Source organism: Rattus norvegicus, chromosome 15 (genome assembly GCF_036323735.1).
Source record: "Rattus norvegicus strain BN/NHsdMcwi chromosome 15, GRCr8, whole genome shotgun sequence".
Classification (NCBI taxonomy): domain Eukaryota; kingdom Metazoa; phylum Chordata; class Mammalia; order Rodentia; family Muridae; genus Rattus; species Rattus norvegicus.
This window is the reverse complement of record NC_086033.1, coordinates 104,710,151-104,723,195: the sequence shown is the minus strand read 5'-3', so window position 1 is coordinate 104,723,195 and position 13,045 is coordinate 104,710,151. Positions and strand designations below refer to the sequence as shown.

General features: G+C 46.8%; 1 protein-coding gene across 4 annotated transcripts in view; it reads right to left on the bottom strand.

Annotated features, from left to right (window-relative positions):
• Window positions 1–13,045, bottom strand: part of Farp1 (FERM, ARH/RhoGEF and pleckstrin domain protein 1) — a 238,953-nt gene that overhangs the window by 46,953 nt on the left and 178,955 nt on the right. For all 4 annotated transcript variants that reach the window (XM_017599720.3, XM_006252472.5, XM_006252475.5 and 1 more), the window contains 4 exons: window positions 11,791–11,869; window positions 5,773–5,870; window positions 2,465–2,579; window positions 1,411–1,558 (listed from right to left, as the gene is read on the bottom strand). In XM_017599720.3, coding sequence (XP_017455209.1) covers window positions 1,411–1,558; window positions 2,465–2,579; window positions 5,773–5,870; window positions 11,791–11,869 — 440 coding nt within the window. The remainder of the gene's footprint in view (window positions 1–1,410; window positions 1,559–2,464; window positions 2,580–5,772; window positions 5,871–11,790; window positions 11,870–13,045) is intronic.

Here is a 13,045-nt window from a genome sequence, read left to right as displayed (position 1 = left end):
GTGAGCGTGTAATATTTAATGTGTGCCATAAGTTGATCCTATGTAGGAAAAGAACTGCTACAACCCCTGTGTGTGTGTGTGTGTGTGTGTGTGTGTGTGTGTGTGTGTGTGTCTGCACTTGAGAAAGAAAGAGAGAGATGTATGTGTGTGTGTGTGCACTTGAGAGAGAGATGTATGTGTGTGTGTGTGTGTGCACTTGAGAAAGAGAGAGATGTATGTGTGTGTGTGCACTTGAGAGAGAGAGAGTGATGTATGTGTGTATATGTGTTGTGTGCATGTGTGCTTAGAAATATGTGGGTGTGCTTGAGAGAAAGTGTGTATGGGTATGCTAGAGATAGATAGATAGATAGATAGATAGATAGATAGATAGATAGATAGATAGAGAGAATGCTTGAGTGTGTGTATGTGTGCTTGAGAGTGTGTGCACGTGTATGCTGAAGAGTGTGTGTGTGTACTTGAGATTGTGTATGTGTGTGTGTGTGTGTGTGTGTGTGTCTATGCTTGAGAGTGTATGCATGGTGAGGGATCTAGAGAAACTGTGGGGCTGGGTCATCCTAGAAGTGTGTGCTGTGTGGAACTTTAGTTCACCAAACCGAGACTACGTGGAATCGTTCTCCTATCTGTTAAGTGGCTCGGGTGGGTTTGCATAACAGAAAAGGAATTTTACCAATAAAGAATGTTCACTATGGTAGCTTCATAGGATTCAAATATCTATGCAAATGAGCCCACGAAGCTGCACTTTTTAACTATGGGCAGGCCTGCAAATCATACTTGAAGGAAGCTGGGATGGGAAAACATTGATTGGTCAAATAAAGCCACCCCACAGCCAGGGACGGAGGTTGGGCGCACTGAAGAGCAAGGGTCACCTGCCCTTAAGGATGGCACAGGTTAAAATGCATGGGCAGAGCCTGTCTTGCTGCAAAAGGGTCGGGCGTGTAAGGTTATTCTTTCTGAAAAGCACGTGTGCTTTCAGAGTTAGATATAGCAAAGTCCGAAATAAGCTGGTCCAACACAAGTTGATTTGAAAGGAAAAAAATAAAAGGATCGAATTTTAACTAAGTGCCAAGATTGTGGCCTCTGAGTATGGATGGCATTTTCTTGGGATCTGAGGTCATCGCTCCTGGACACTCTGCTCTCGGTACAGGCATACTGGGAGTCATCAGTTTATAAATCTGTTAAGATCTATTAAACCAAAACAAATCTCTAATGTACAGTCTCTGAGCGGGACAAGGAGGAATGCAGAAACAAGCAAAAAGACAGACAAAACACCTGAAAGCTGAAGGCCTGGAGGGGTTACTTTTCTTGTTTTCTTGAAGATATCCACTAGAGGTCTTAGCCCGGCCACCCACGTGAACCTGGGTAGGAGAGCCACCCTCCCTCCCCAAGGGAAAGGCACTGTGTTCCCCACACCTGAAACACTAGAATTCCAGTGTTGGCGACAGCAAGGTTGATCTTGGTGCCTTCCCTGTCCTTGGCAGGGTGTAACCGGATTCCATACATCTCCAGTCGACGGGCCACCTCCAGGAGCTGGAAATCTGACTCTGCCGGGGTTTGTCCACTGACAAAGCAAGGAGGGAAGAGAAAGGCCAGGGGATTTGAATCCCCCTATGTCTATCACTTTGAGATTGAGCAGCTTCTCCCGGGAAATAAAAGGCATTTGAAGGCAAGCCACAGGCTGTGCGATCAGATGACACCCACCTCCACTTGTTAACCCCAGAGCCGCACATCGAGGACAAAAGCCCTATTACCAGGTAACACAAAACCTCAAGGTCTATCTCCAACCCAGCCAGCTCCACAGAATCTTGGTTTCCTCTAGGTCACGTCAAAGTGAAACACCTCTGTGTCAGGCAAGTTTTCAGCCAGTTAAAGTAAGCTGAACTTGAGAGCAGAACGCTAACTGGGTTTCTTCTAGTGCCAGGTGCAAATGCCTGCCTCTGAGCCACAGAGGGAAGGGAGGCGCTGAGTGTCCTTTGAGGATGTTCTCTCCATCCAAACAAAGGCTCCAAACTGGGGCTATCACAAAAGCTCTGAAGTCTACCTATATTTAACCCTGTGCCTGGTTTGACATACCTCCCCAGGCTTGGTTAGGGCGACTGTCCAATGGTCTGCAAGCCTTACCCTCTCCTCTATGTTCTCGGGTTACTCTGTCTCACAGCTAGGAACTCAACCCCTTGTCTCTGCATTTTTTTTCTTTTTCTTTTTTTTGGAGCTGGGGACTGAACCCAGGGCCTTGCGTTTGCTAGGCAAGCGCTCTACCACTGAGCTAAATCCCCAACACCGTCTCTGCATTTTTTAAGAGTTCAGAATGGACCACAACACCCCGGGGAAAACCTGAACTTCTTCCTTCAGCCTTTCTTCTGTGTCACATAACACGGAGGTGTGTGTACTTGAGCTCATGCACCTCTCTGTGCCGGGAGGCAGACAACAGCTGCTGGGGAACAGGAGGGATCCCTACACAACTCACATGTGGCTGTGGTGGAACTCCACGATTTTGTCTTCTAGTGCATCCTGTTGAGGTACATACTTATTTTTTGCTAAGTGTTCTCTGTCCAAAGCTTCGTCGAAATCCCCAATCTCAGCTACAAAGAAACAAAGAAAAATGGGCCACATAGGATAAACTGTTCAGAATGTGTTACAGTCCCTGGGCAGCAAGTACAACAAGGACTGGTAACATCAGGTGAGCACAGCTGGTGGGGACCGAGTTCAGCCACCACCTCAGAGTGGGATGTGACCTTAATTCACAATTAGAGCCATGTGGAAGGTGACTTCTACTGCTCCTTCATGCTAGTTATGAAGAAAACTTTAGACTTATCCGTCTTTTAGTCACACACACACTTTTGTTTCTTTTCTGATTTAATGTTGTCCATACACATGTAAAAGGGAACTGTATGGTGTTTTGATACAATATGCAATTCATAGTGACATTGTAGCAGCTCTCCTGCTACTTTATGGGTTCTTCTTTCCTCTGCCTTTCTCCACACCTTTAGTCTGCCTTTTCAACCCTCTAACTAGATACAACAGAAAACAGGATAGAGGGGGAAGGAAAGAGATCCCTGAATGGGGGCAACATGGCTGTTAGACTACTTCCTGCTGACTGGCGTGCCAAGTTCCTTGGGGCAAGTTTGATCTTCACTGGCAGGATCTAATTTCTTCTTGTTGTTGTTTTTTTGCACGACTTTGTGCATGGCTACTTAACAAACCATGACCAACAAGAACCAACCAATAACCCACCTTACCTCTCAGGGTCCTGGCGTTTATATATCCTCTGAAAAGTCCCCAGAATTCTAAATATCACACCATCACAGAAACTATCTGCAGCTGACAAAATCATGTTCCTGCTAGAGACTGAGGCAAATCATAGTGAGCTGCTGTGGACAATTTGAAGCAGTCCCATATCCTACGCCCAGAGTTAAAATGAAAATGTACTCTTAATATATCTGTGTTTGTTAAAGAATCAAAACTCAAAAAAAAAAAATTGTCACCACAGAAACCATCAGGTCATTGTTGAACGATAAACTTAGCCTTCACCATTTCTGAGACACAAATTCTGTCCAACCACTGTTGAGGTATCCAGCTCACCCATCCAGTGTGCTACAGGGCACTGGGAGTGAGTCCTCTCTCTCTCTCTTCTCAGTAGTAAATTCTACACACGTGGGTGATTGTCGATGACTCAGTATAAACATACCTAGGAGTTAACTGATGAAACTCTTACACGGACTTGCTAGTCGTGTAAAAACCTGAATTGTTATCAAAGAAGGGATGTCAGTGGGAGGAAAGGTGAACAATTTAATGTGGTGGTGGTATTTTACCTTAAGCGTTTATCCAGTTTCTTATATTGTCTAGAAATAACAGGGGAGACTGTAAGTGCACAGTTCTTTCTTACCCACAGGCAACACAATGTGCTTTCTTCTGCAACCTCGACACATGTTAGGCAATGAACTTGCTGTTCTGTGCCCACATCAGGCCCTAGGTTTGAAAGAACAACCAATTGTGCCTAAGGGCACCACTGAGTGCAGGTCTGTCAGACTCCTGGGAGGCATGCCTTTCCTGTGCATCTGATTACCTGTGTAACAAACTACCAGAAAGAAGTGTAATGATCCTGCCGCTCAGGGAAGCAAGCGTGTGCTGCTGGAAGAGCTACTTTCTGTTCAATCATGCAAAGCAGTCTGCCACATCTGATCCACTCACCCACTGTCATCAAGCATGGACTCTATGCTGCCCCATGCCACACTGAGACTGCCTGTCTTGCACTAAGCTATGTAAACTCATCGGGCAACATCTGGATGAACTTCACTTACTGGTTTCCTCTGCCACGACGAGTGGGTGACGGTGTTTCCTACCTACCTTTTCTGGATTGAATTTTCATTCCGTCACAGAGAATAGTGCACAGAGCTGAAGGCTGCCCTGGCCTACAGACATTGTTATCGGCTGCCTGAATGGAAGCTTTGATTTCTTTCTACAGTTCCTTCTATCTGGTCTTGAGAAAGCACAACTGATTCCTGTTATTCAGGCTGGAGAGATGACACGGTGGTTAAGAGCACTTACTGCCCTTGCAGAGGACCTGGGCTCAGTGCCCAGAGCTCGAACGGCAGCTTGCAAGCACCTGTAACTCAGTTCCAAGGAGCCCTGTGCAGCCCTGGTACCTCTGTGGGTAATCTAGTCTATGGTGTGCGTGTATGCATGGAGGTGAACACTCATAAAATAAAAATAAATGGAGGCTGGAGAGATGGTTCAGTGGTTAAGGACACTCTTCGTTCTTCCAGAGGATCTAAGTTCAGATCTCACATCAGGAGGCTCACCAACCACCTATATAACCCAGCTAGTCTTATGCCATCTATTGGCATGTATGGGCACCTACACACATGCAACATATACATAAAATACACGTAAACTTAAAAAAGTAAAGTCCCTAGAAAGGATAATCACGATTTACAGAGTTTCTGTGGACAAAGAATTAGCAGTCACTGCATGCTGCCCTGAAGGGAACTCTGGGGCCAGACTCTGGAAAAAAGGAGACATTTGCACGGGCCGACCGTTCCCTCCATGTGGTTCTATCTAGGGGTGTGCTGTTGAGTACACACCGTTGATTCATGCACGCAGAGTCACGCCCAAGTGCAGCTCATACACCACAGGGGTCCTCTCTACCACACACATCACAGTGTGCTCCAGCACGTCAGCGGCACGTGAGGGGGGAGTATATAGCAGTCACCAACGACAGAAAGATCTGACCTCGAAAACAAGGGTGGAATTCTCTTGTTGGCCCTCAGTGGGCACAGGTGCCGGAGGCGAATCAGATTCTTCAATGCTACAGAGGGCACTGAAGACACACACTGATCTGGGGAAACATTTTAGTGACTGGGCAAGCCTGACATGAGACTATCGGGGCAATGAAGCTAGGTTCTAAGTTTTGTAGGAGACTTAAGTGACACCTACAGGAGCTTTGTGTCCTAACACTAAGGACTCGCACCCAGCGATGTACACCAAATCCAAGAAGGAGACAAAGCAGACGTGGTGAGCTTGTCCACTGTCCACCTAAGCTTCTCTTTGCGAGACGCTGAGGTGACACTCTGTATTTGTCCTTTAAAAAAAAAAAACCAAATATCGCCAGAACATGGAAGTCCTAGGTTCTAAGTTAATGTCAAAGGATGTGCTCTACCGGGGGTATCCATCGTAACAGCAAAAAAACCACAGATGTTCTTCCTGTGACTTCTCATCAATCAGACCATTGTGCTGATGCCAACCCGATTCCCAGAGGCACGGCAAGGAACTTACATTGTACGATGTGCGAGATCAAGAGAGCCGCGCTGGTGTCGTTACACGTCAGCCTGCCTTGAGCCAAGTCCTGCTTCACCTGCAGGGCGAACAGGTACCTGCAAAGGTCAACAGAGATGGAGGTCACGCAAAGGAGCTGCAGTGTTGGTGTTCAAAGTAGGCTTCCTCGACAGTCTGAACGCATAGTAAGAAAGTGAAGAAAGGTAGGTGAAGCCACGTGAAGAGAAAGCCTATAGAATCTGCAAGGGCGCTGAAGGGCTTAGAATTGCTAGTTTTAAATGGAGGCGAGCCCTCTTAAATACGCTGTATCACAAGAGGCCTTGAAGGGGCCTCCAAAGCCAAACCCGTGACAACCTGACCACGACAAAAGTGATTGAAATGAACCAAAGTATACTGGATTATACTTATGAATTAATAAATTATGAATTAATAAAATCAACGAGTCCACAGCGACTGAAGGTTGGTGAAGAACAAAAGAATTGGACACATCACATTCTACAGCCCTAAACTAGGTCACCGGCTGGTGCGTGAGTGGCATGAAGGTTGTGGGAGTAAGTAAGTGAATTCCCTCTGAAGCCTGCGTCCCAGGAGGGAATGAATGCCTATAACTGCAAACCTGACCGAAAGCCTGTGGCCTGGGAGTCACAGGTCCTAGAAGGGAAACTGCTACTGCTGTTCTGCTAAATGGATGTGTCATAAAAATGCTTCCTAAACATTTGCTTATACACATGGTTCTCCTCGGCCTTGGCAAGAGAAGCCTCCTTCTGCAGTGGGCAGCAATGCAGAGGCTCAGCTGGTCAAACTGACGAAGATAAGTGGGTCAAGGAGCAGTCGCCCGAAAGGGGACATTGATATCGTCCCCACACCAAGGCTCAGGGAACACCACAGTAGAGGGGTCAGAAAGAATTTAAGAGTCAGAGGATGGGGAAGAGAGCTATGAAATGCTGATTTTGGACATGGCATGGCCGTTCCACTAATCCACTCACTGCAGACCCTGCCACCTGCACAAGGTCAAGGCAGCAGGCTCAGTCACCATCTCAGCGGGCAGCACTAACCGGATCCAGTGACATTTTTGTCTCTTCTTTTCTTTACAGAATTATTTATGTATGTGAGTACAGTGTTGCTGTCTTCAGACATGTCAGAAAAGAGCATCGGATCCCATTACAGATGGTTGCGAGCCACCATGTGGTTGCTGGGAATTGAACTTGGGACCTCTGGAAGAGCAGTCAGTGCTCTTAATCACTGAACCATCTCTCCTGGTTATTTGTTTGTTTGTTTTTGCCAACCCCAAACAAAAACAGAACCAGAAACCCCAAGAGGATATAAGGAGGGAAGGGGCTATATTTGAGGATGCTGGCGGAGTACAAGGGAGATGCTTGGGTAGTTACAATCAAGACACACTGTGTACATGTATGTATATAGGCATGCATATATGTATTCATGTATGTATAATGACACCTACAAAGGTGATGGCTGAAGGCAAATTAGCATTAGTGTACACAGAGTCCGAGCAGACGGCGGAGTCTGACTTGACAGGACCTGAGAGGGAGTAACAGGAACAGAACCCACTCTCAACAGCCTCTAAAGAAAGCCACTCTGGCGAGGAGAGTCAGCCAGTTTAAAAGAAATCCTTTGTATAGGAAGCTGGATGTTAAGGACATTATATCCTATGGAAGAGTGTCACATCTTCTTTCTACTTCACAGTCTCAGCATTGTGTTAGTGATGTATAGAACAAGTTGCTTAGAATAGATTCTGGTCAAACTGTTCCATTGCATCCACAGAGATCTTAGAACAAACTTCCAGGTCTTAAGAATACACAAGTTTGGGGGCTGAGAGATGGCTCAGCGGTTAAGAGCACCCGACTACTCTTCCAGAGGTCCTGAGTTCAATTCCCAGCAACCACATGGTGGCTCACAACCATCTGTAATGAGATCTGATGCCCTCTTCTGGTGTATCTGAAGATAGTTACAGTGTACTTATACATAATAAATTAATAAATCTTAAAAAAAAAAAGAATACACAAGTTTGGAAGAACAAGCAGAACAGCAAGAGGAGGCAAGGAGACAAATCTAGGAGACGTGGTGTTTTATAGTCCAGGAACAGCGTAGTGAGGAGAACTGAAGAACCATGCTGGTCTGGGAGAAGCCCAGGATGAGTCCCATTAGCGTAACAGGTCACTAAGTGATAGTAGCCTTGGATGGCCTGGAATTCGCTATGCAGACTAGGCTAGGCTTGAACGTATAGAGATCTGCCTGCCTCTGCCTCCCAAGTGTTGATTAGGGCCATGCGTCATCACGCTCAATCTTAAGGTAGAAAACACAGAGAAGAGAGTTGGGGGCCAGGGTGAAGAGCAGGGAAATTTGAGTTCGGCGAAGGCATTATGTAACATGTAAAGTACATGTGCATATATATAAGATCAGAACGGATATCATGCTAATGTGATACCTGACCAGATGAACTATTTCTATGTTCTTAAGTGTTTTCTTTCTTTTTATAAAGTACAGTTGCTACTTTGTGAAACAGAAGACTGGTTTATTATGGTTTTATGGCATTGGGATGGAACCTTGGGTGTCACACATGGTGGCTGTGGTGTTTGGATGAGAATGTCCCCCACAGTCTCAGATATTTGAGCATTTGGTCAGCAGTTCATGGTGTCGCCAATTCCAGGCACAGTTGGGGAGGTTTAGGAAGTATGGCTTTGTGGAGGGAGTATGTCCCTGGGGGTGGGTTCTGACAGTTTAAAGACTCCTGACTTTCCAAGTTCACCATTTTGGCTTCATGCTCGTGCTTTAAGATGTGAGCTCTGAGCTGGCCGTTCAGCCACCACCAGCAACCTGTAGTCTCTGCTCGGCTAACATGGCCTCTAACCATCTGGAGTCATGATCCCAAGTGAACTCTTCTGTGAGCCTCCACGGTCACTGGTGCCTTGGTCATGGTCCTGGCACTTTTTTTACTTCAATAGAAGAGTAGCAATTTGCTAGACAAGTCAACAGAAGAGAAACAGATTTGCTAGACAAGTCAATAGAAGAGAAACAGATTTGCTAGACAAGTCGATAGAAGAGAAACAGATTTGCTAGACAAGTCGATAGAAGAGAAACAGATTTGCTAGTTAACAGAAGAGGAACCAACCAATTTCCTAGACAAGTGCTCTGCTACTCAGCTACACCTCAGCTCTAAGTTGTTTGTGGTTTTCATTCATTTAAAAGAAAAGGGCTGTCAAGAGTACCTACCAGAGGTTTCCATAACAACTAGATGGGACTCAGTGTTGAGTCCACCAGGCTCACCATAGATGATGGACTGCTCCAAACCCACAGACAGCAGTGGTTAAACTCAGTGGCTCTCCGCCTTGTTCATACACACAGAACAAACCAACCAACCAAGTGACGTGAATGTGGAAAAGGGACCCAGGGTTGTGGGCTGACGGGTAGGATGGATGCAAGAGGAGAGGGGAAGAGTGGTCAGAATGCCCATCATACACAAGTGTGAGACTATCAAAGGACAGATTTATCAGACAGATAATCCATGGGAGGACGAAACTGGAACAATTCAATCACAAATATTAGCATTAAAAAATAATAACCGGGGCTGGGGATTTAGCTCAGTGGTAGAGCGCTTACCTAGGAAGCGCAAGGCCCTGGGTTCGGTCCCCAGCTCCGAAAAAAAGAACCAAAAAAAAAAAAATAATAATAATAACCAATCTCCTTTAAATTGCTTAAGGCAGTTCATTATTAACAACTAAAATGCAAATAATAATAATAATAATAATAATGATAATGATAATGATAATAATAGAAGAACCAAAAAAACGTGATCATTGTGTAGTCGGCAGAAAATAAATCCCGATGACACTGGGGAGCTGGTGACTGACAGCGGTGACCTTCGCAACCTCCTTCCTGTTCTGCCTCCACTACCTGCTGCCCACCTCCCACAAGACAACAAGGCAAGGAAAGTAGGAACAAGAACCAACCTGTTCAGGAGCACAGTGGTTCCTGGGGGAAGAGCCGGCCTCATGGTTCTGGATCAGGCAGTCCCTGCTCACCGAACCCAAGACTTCACAGAGCTATGGGCCTTAATTCTGAACTGGCAGGGCTTTACGTTATAAAAGCATTGCACTTTGAATAATTTATAAACTCAAACACAAGGTCCTGTGTCTATAGAGCAATGTTCTGGGACATTATTTCCGGCCAGGGTCTAACAGGCTTTGCGGGTATTGGGTGACAAAAGAGGGCCTTGGAAGTGTATACACGAATGTGGAGGAGACGTGCTTTTCTTCTGGCCATGATTAGTCTCTCCTAGGCTTGGGGTAACATGAGAAACCGTGGCCTTTCCTAACCACAGGAGCTGTAAGCAGAACGTACTGGCTGTTCTTGCTTCCAGAGACTTAGCGACACCTTTGGTGCTATAAATGGAAGCGATTCCAATCAAGCCCACGGGAGCCAGGGCGCAGGCTTACTCAGGAGGCACTAAATTCGGCTAAATGTAAACGGTAGCACAAAAAGCTTCCAGAGGAACAACCGGAGAACCTTCGGTTCAGGAGACTACAGGCCCACATCCCAGGCGCGTGCGCACGCACGCTCCCTCTGCTTCGAACTCTGCAAAACATCGACTGTTTGACTTGTTTCATTTGGAAGGTCCTCATAGTCTTTCTACTCTTAGTAAAATTAACTTAGTTTCCCCGCCACTCAAGCGGGACTTTTGCAGGCGGTCTGCAACAGAATTCTAGTAGAATCTTTTGACTGAGAACGGGAAATGACCCTACTGAAGATAGGCAGACACAGAGAGAAAAGGGGAAATTCAAGTGTGGCTCCATTCACCAGCACAAGAGGATTAATTCTGAGCTTTGCCACAAGGAAAGTCGGGGGTGGGGGTGGGGTGGGGCTAAGAAATGTCTCAGTGGTTAAGAGCGCTTGCTGTTCCAGAGGCCTTGGGTTCAGATCTCAGCATCCACACAGCAGCTCACAATCTTAACTCCAGTTCTGGGCGATCTGATGTCCTCTACTGGCCTCTGAGGGGCACTAGACACACATGTGGTAATACATGCAACACACTCAATACATGTAAATGAGACGAAAGGGAAAAGCTGGGAATTTCTTATAGAAGGAGCCCCTGGTTACTGCTTCCACCGTGCACCCCCAAGTCGGGTCTTCTCTCTCTTTGAAGCCTGGGCACTAGTGTCCAGACTGCTGACCACTGAATGTGCACATCAACAGTCAGAAAGGAATACCGCTCCACTAAGCCTCAGAGTGCAACTTTATCTATAGAAAACGGGACGCCTGCTATTCCTGGAGGGTCTCCATCCTAACTGCAAACCTAGACGGACTTTCGTCCTGCTAATGGCAGCCAGCTCTGTGCTGGGCTCCTGTCCGCATGTGCCTCCCCTAAAGCCCCCTGTCCTGACACCTCTCTTTACCATCTAGTACCAACAAATGTCTAAAATCTCAACAGTCGTCATCATGGTAATTCTGCTTACACAGGAATTTGAGAGTGTGGGAGGCTCAACCCCAGGTTCCCTGGACGTCAAACTGTGCTGGGGACAGTGATGGGGCTGTATAGAAAGCTCAGATTGGGGGGGTAGGAGAGATGGCTCAGCGGTTAAGAGCACTGGCTGCTCTTCCAAAGGTCCTGGGTTCAATTCCCAGCAACCACATAGTGGCTCACAACCATCTCTTCTGGTGTGTCTGAAGACAGCCTCAGTGTGTGTGTGTGTATAATGTATATACATATATTAAGTATATATATTTTTAAAAAAATTTCAGATTGATTTTGTTTAACGTCAAGCCGAAGAATGGGATTGCTGAGCTGAAAAAGCAGGTCTTCAAACACTGGATGGAAAATGACGCCACCTCACTTCATAACCAATCATGGCTGCAGCAAGACATGGTCCCCTCCCCTTCGTCTTGTAGGCATCGATGGAAGAGAAGGGTGGAACCGTAGCACTTAACAGGTATGGTCAAATAAATCCTGTCTGCTTTTCCTCTATACACTCTAGTGAGAACGCCCCGCTGACAACCACTAACCTGGTGAGTTCTTCCTGGAGTTGGGTGTGGTCGGGCGGGAAGAATTTCACAACAAACTTAACAAGCACGTGCTTCGGCCCTGAAACAAATGACAACATCGGTAAGGTGTGTGGTGACCCGTGCTTCCCAGGTCCCCAAGAAAGAGTTTCGGAGGCTCATTGACGTTACCCAAGCTTTCCAGAGTTCGGCCGCCACCACCACCACCACCACCACCACCACCACCACCACCACCACCACCACCACCACCACCACCACCACCACCAAGCCAGAATGGTCACAGCTGCTAACTTAGTGACAGACCATCATCCAAGAAACTGTCCACAGGACTACATAAATCTGTTCTGTTTCCTCTGGGATTTTTCATCATTAGCTGTATTTTTCACCAAGTGATTTTGGTTTGTTGATTGTCTTTGTTTTCTGAGACAACGTTTCTCCTTGCAGCTCTGGCTGTCGTGAACCCCTCTGTAGACCAAGCTGGCCTGGAACTCACAGAGATCTGCCTGCCTCTGCCTCCCGGGTCCTGATTTATCTGTTTGTTTTTGTGTTCGCTTAGTGCATTGGTGTTCTGTCTGCATGCATGTGTGTGTGAGGGTGCCAGACCTCCTGGAACTGGGGTTGCAGACAGTTGTGGGTTGCCATGGGGGTCCTAGGAATTGAAGCCAGGCTCTCTGGAAGAGCAGTCAGTGCTCTTCACCAATGCTTTTAAACCAATCAGCTGTATTCGATTGAAGCCAATCAGATGGTTTTGATTTGTTGGTGGTTCTCTTTTACACAGGATCTCATTAGATAATGTCATCTGGCTTCGCACTCATGGAGATCCGCCTGCCTCGGACTCCTGGGGGCTGGGATTAAAGGCAGATGACAGTGATTGCAGACAAGCTACCTTTGTCCACAGATAGAGTCACCTGAGGAGGAGGTGAGGAGATGTAAAGTGTTCATCAGGTTAGGGTGGGCAGCTGTCTACAATGCATGGCCGCCACCACCTAGTCTGTCTTTACAGTCTCGTGCACATTTCCAGGGACCCACAACAAAACCGGGAAGCGGCTGGGGACTGGAAGAGCATGGAGGAGCATGTGATGGAGAACTCCAGATTCAGCAGAAAGCCAAACAGAGTATACTGTAGTGATCTGCAATGTGAGACTTCAGACTGTTGGATGTAACAGCCTCGGAGGGGCTGCCATGTGGAAGGAGGGTAACACAGCTCCTCAGTGACTGATGGACGGGAGGGAGGAGCAGCCTGGGTTAAAACTGGGGC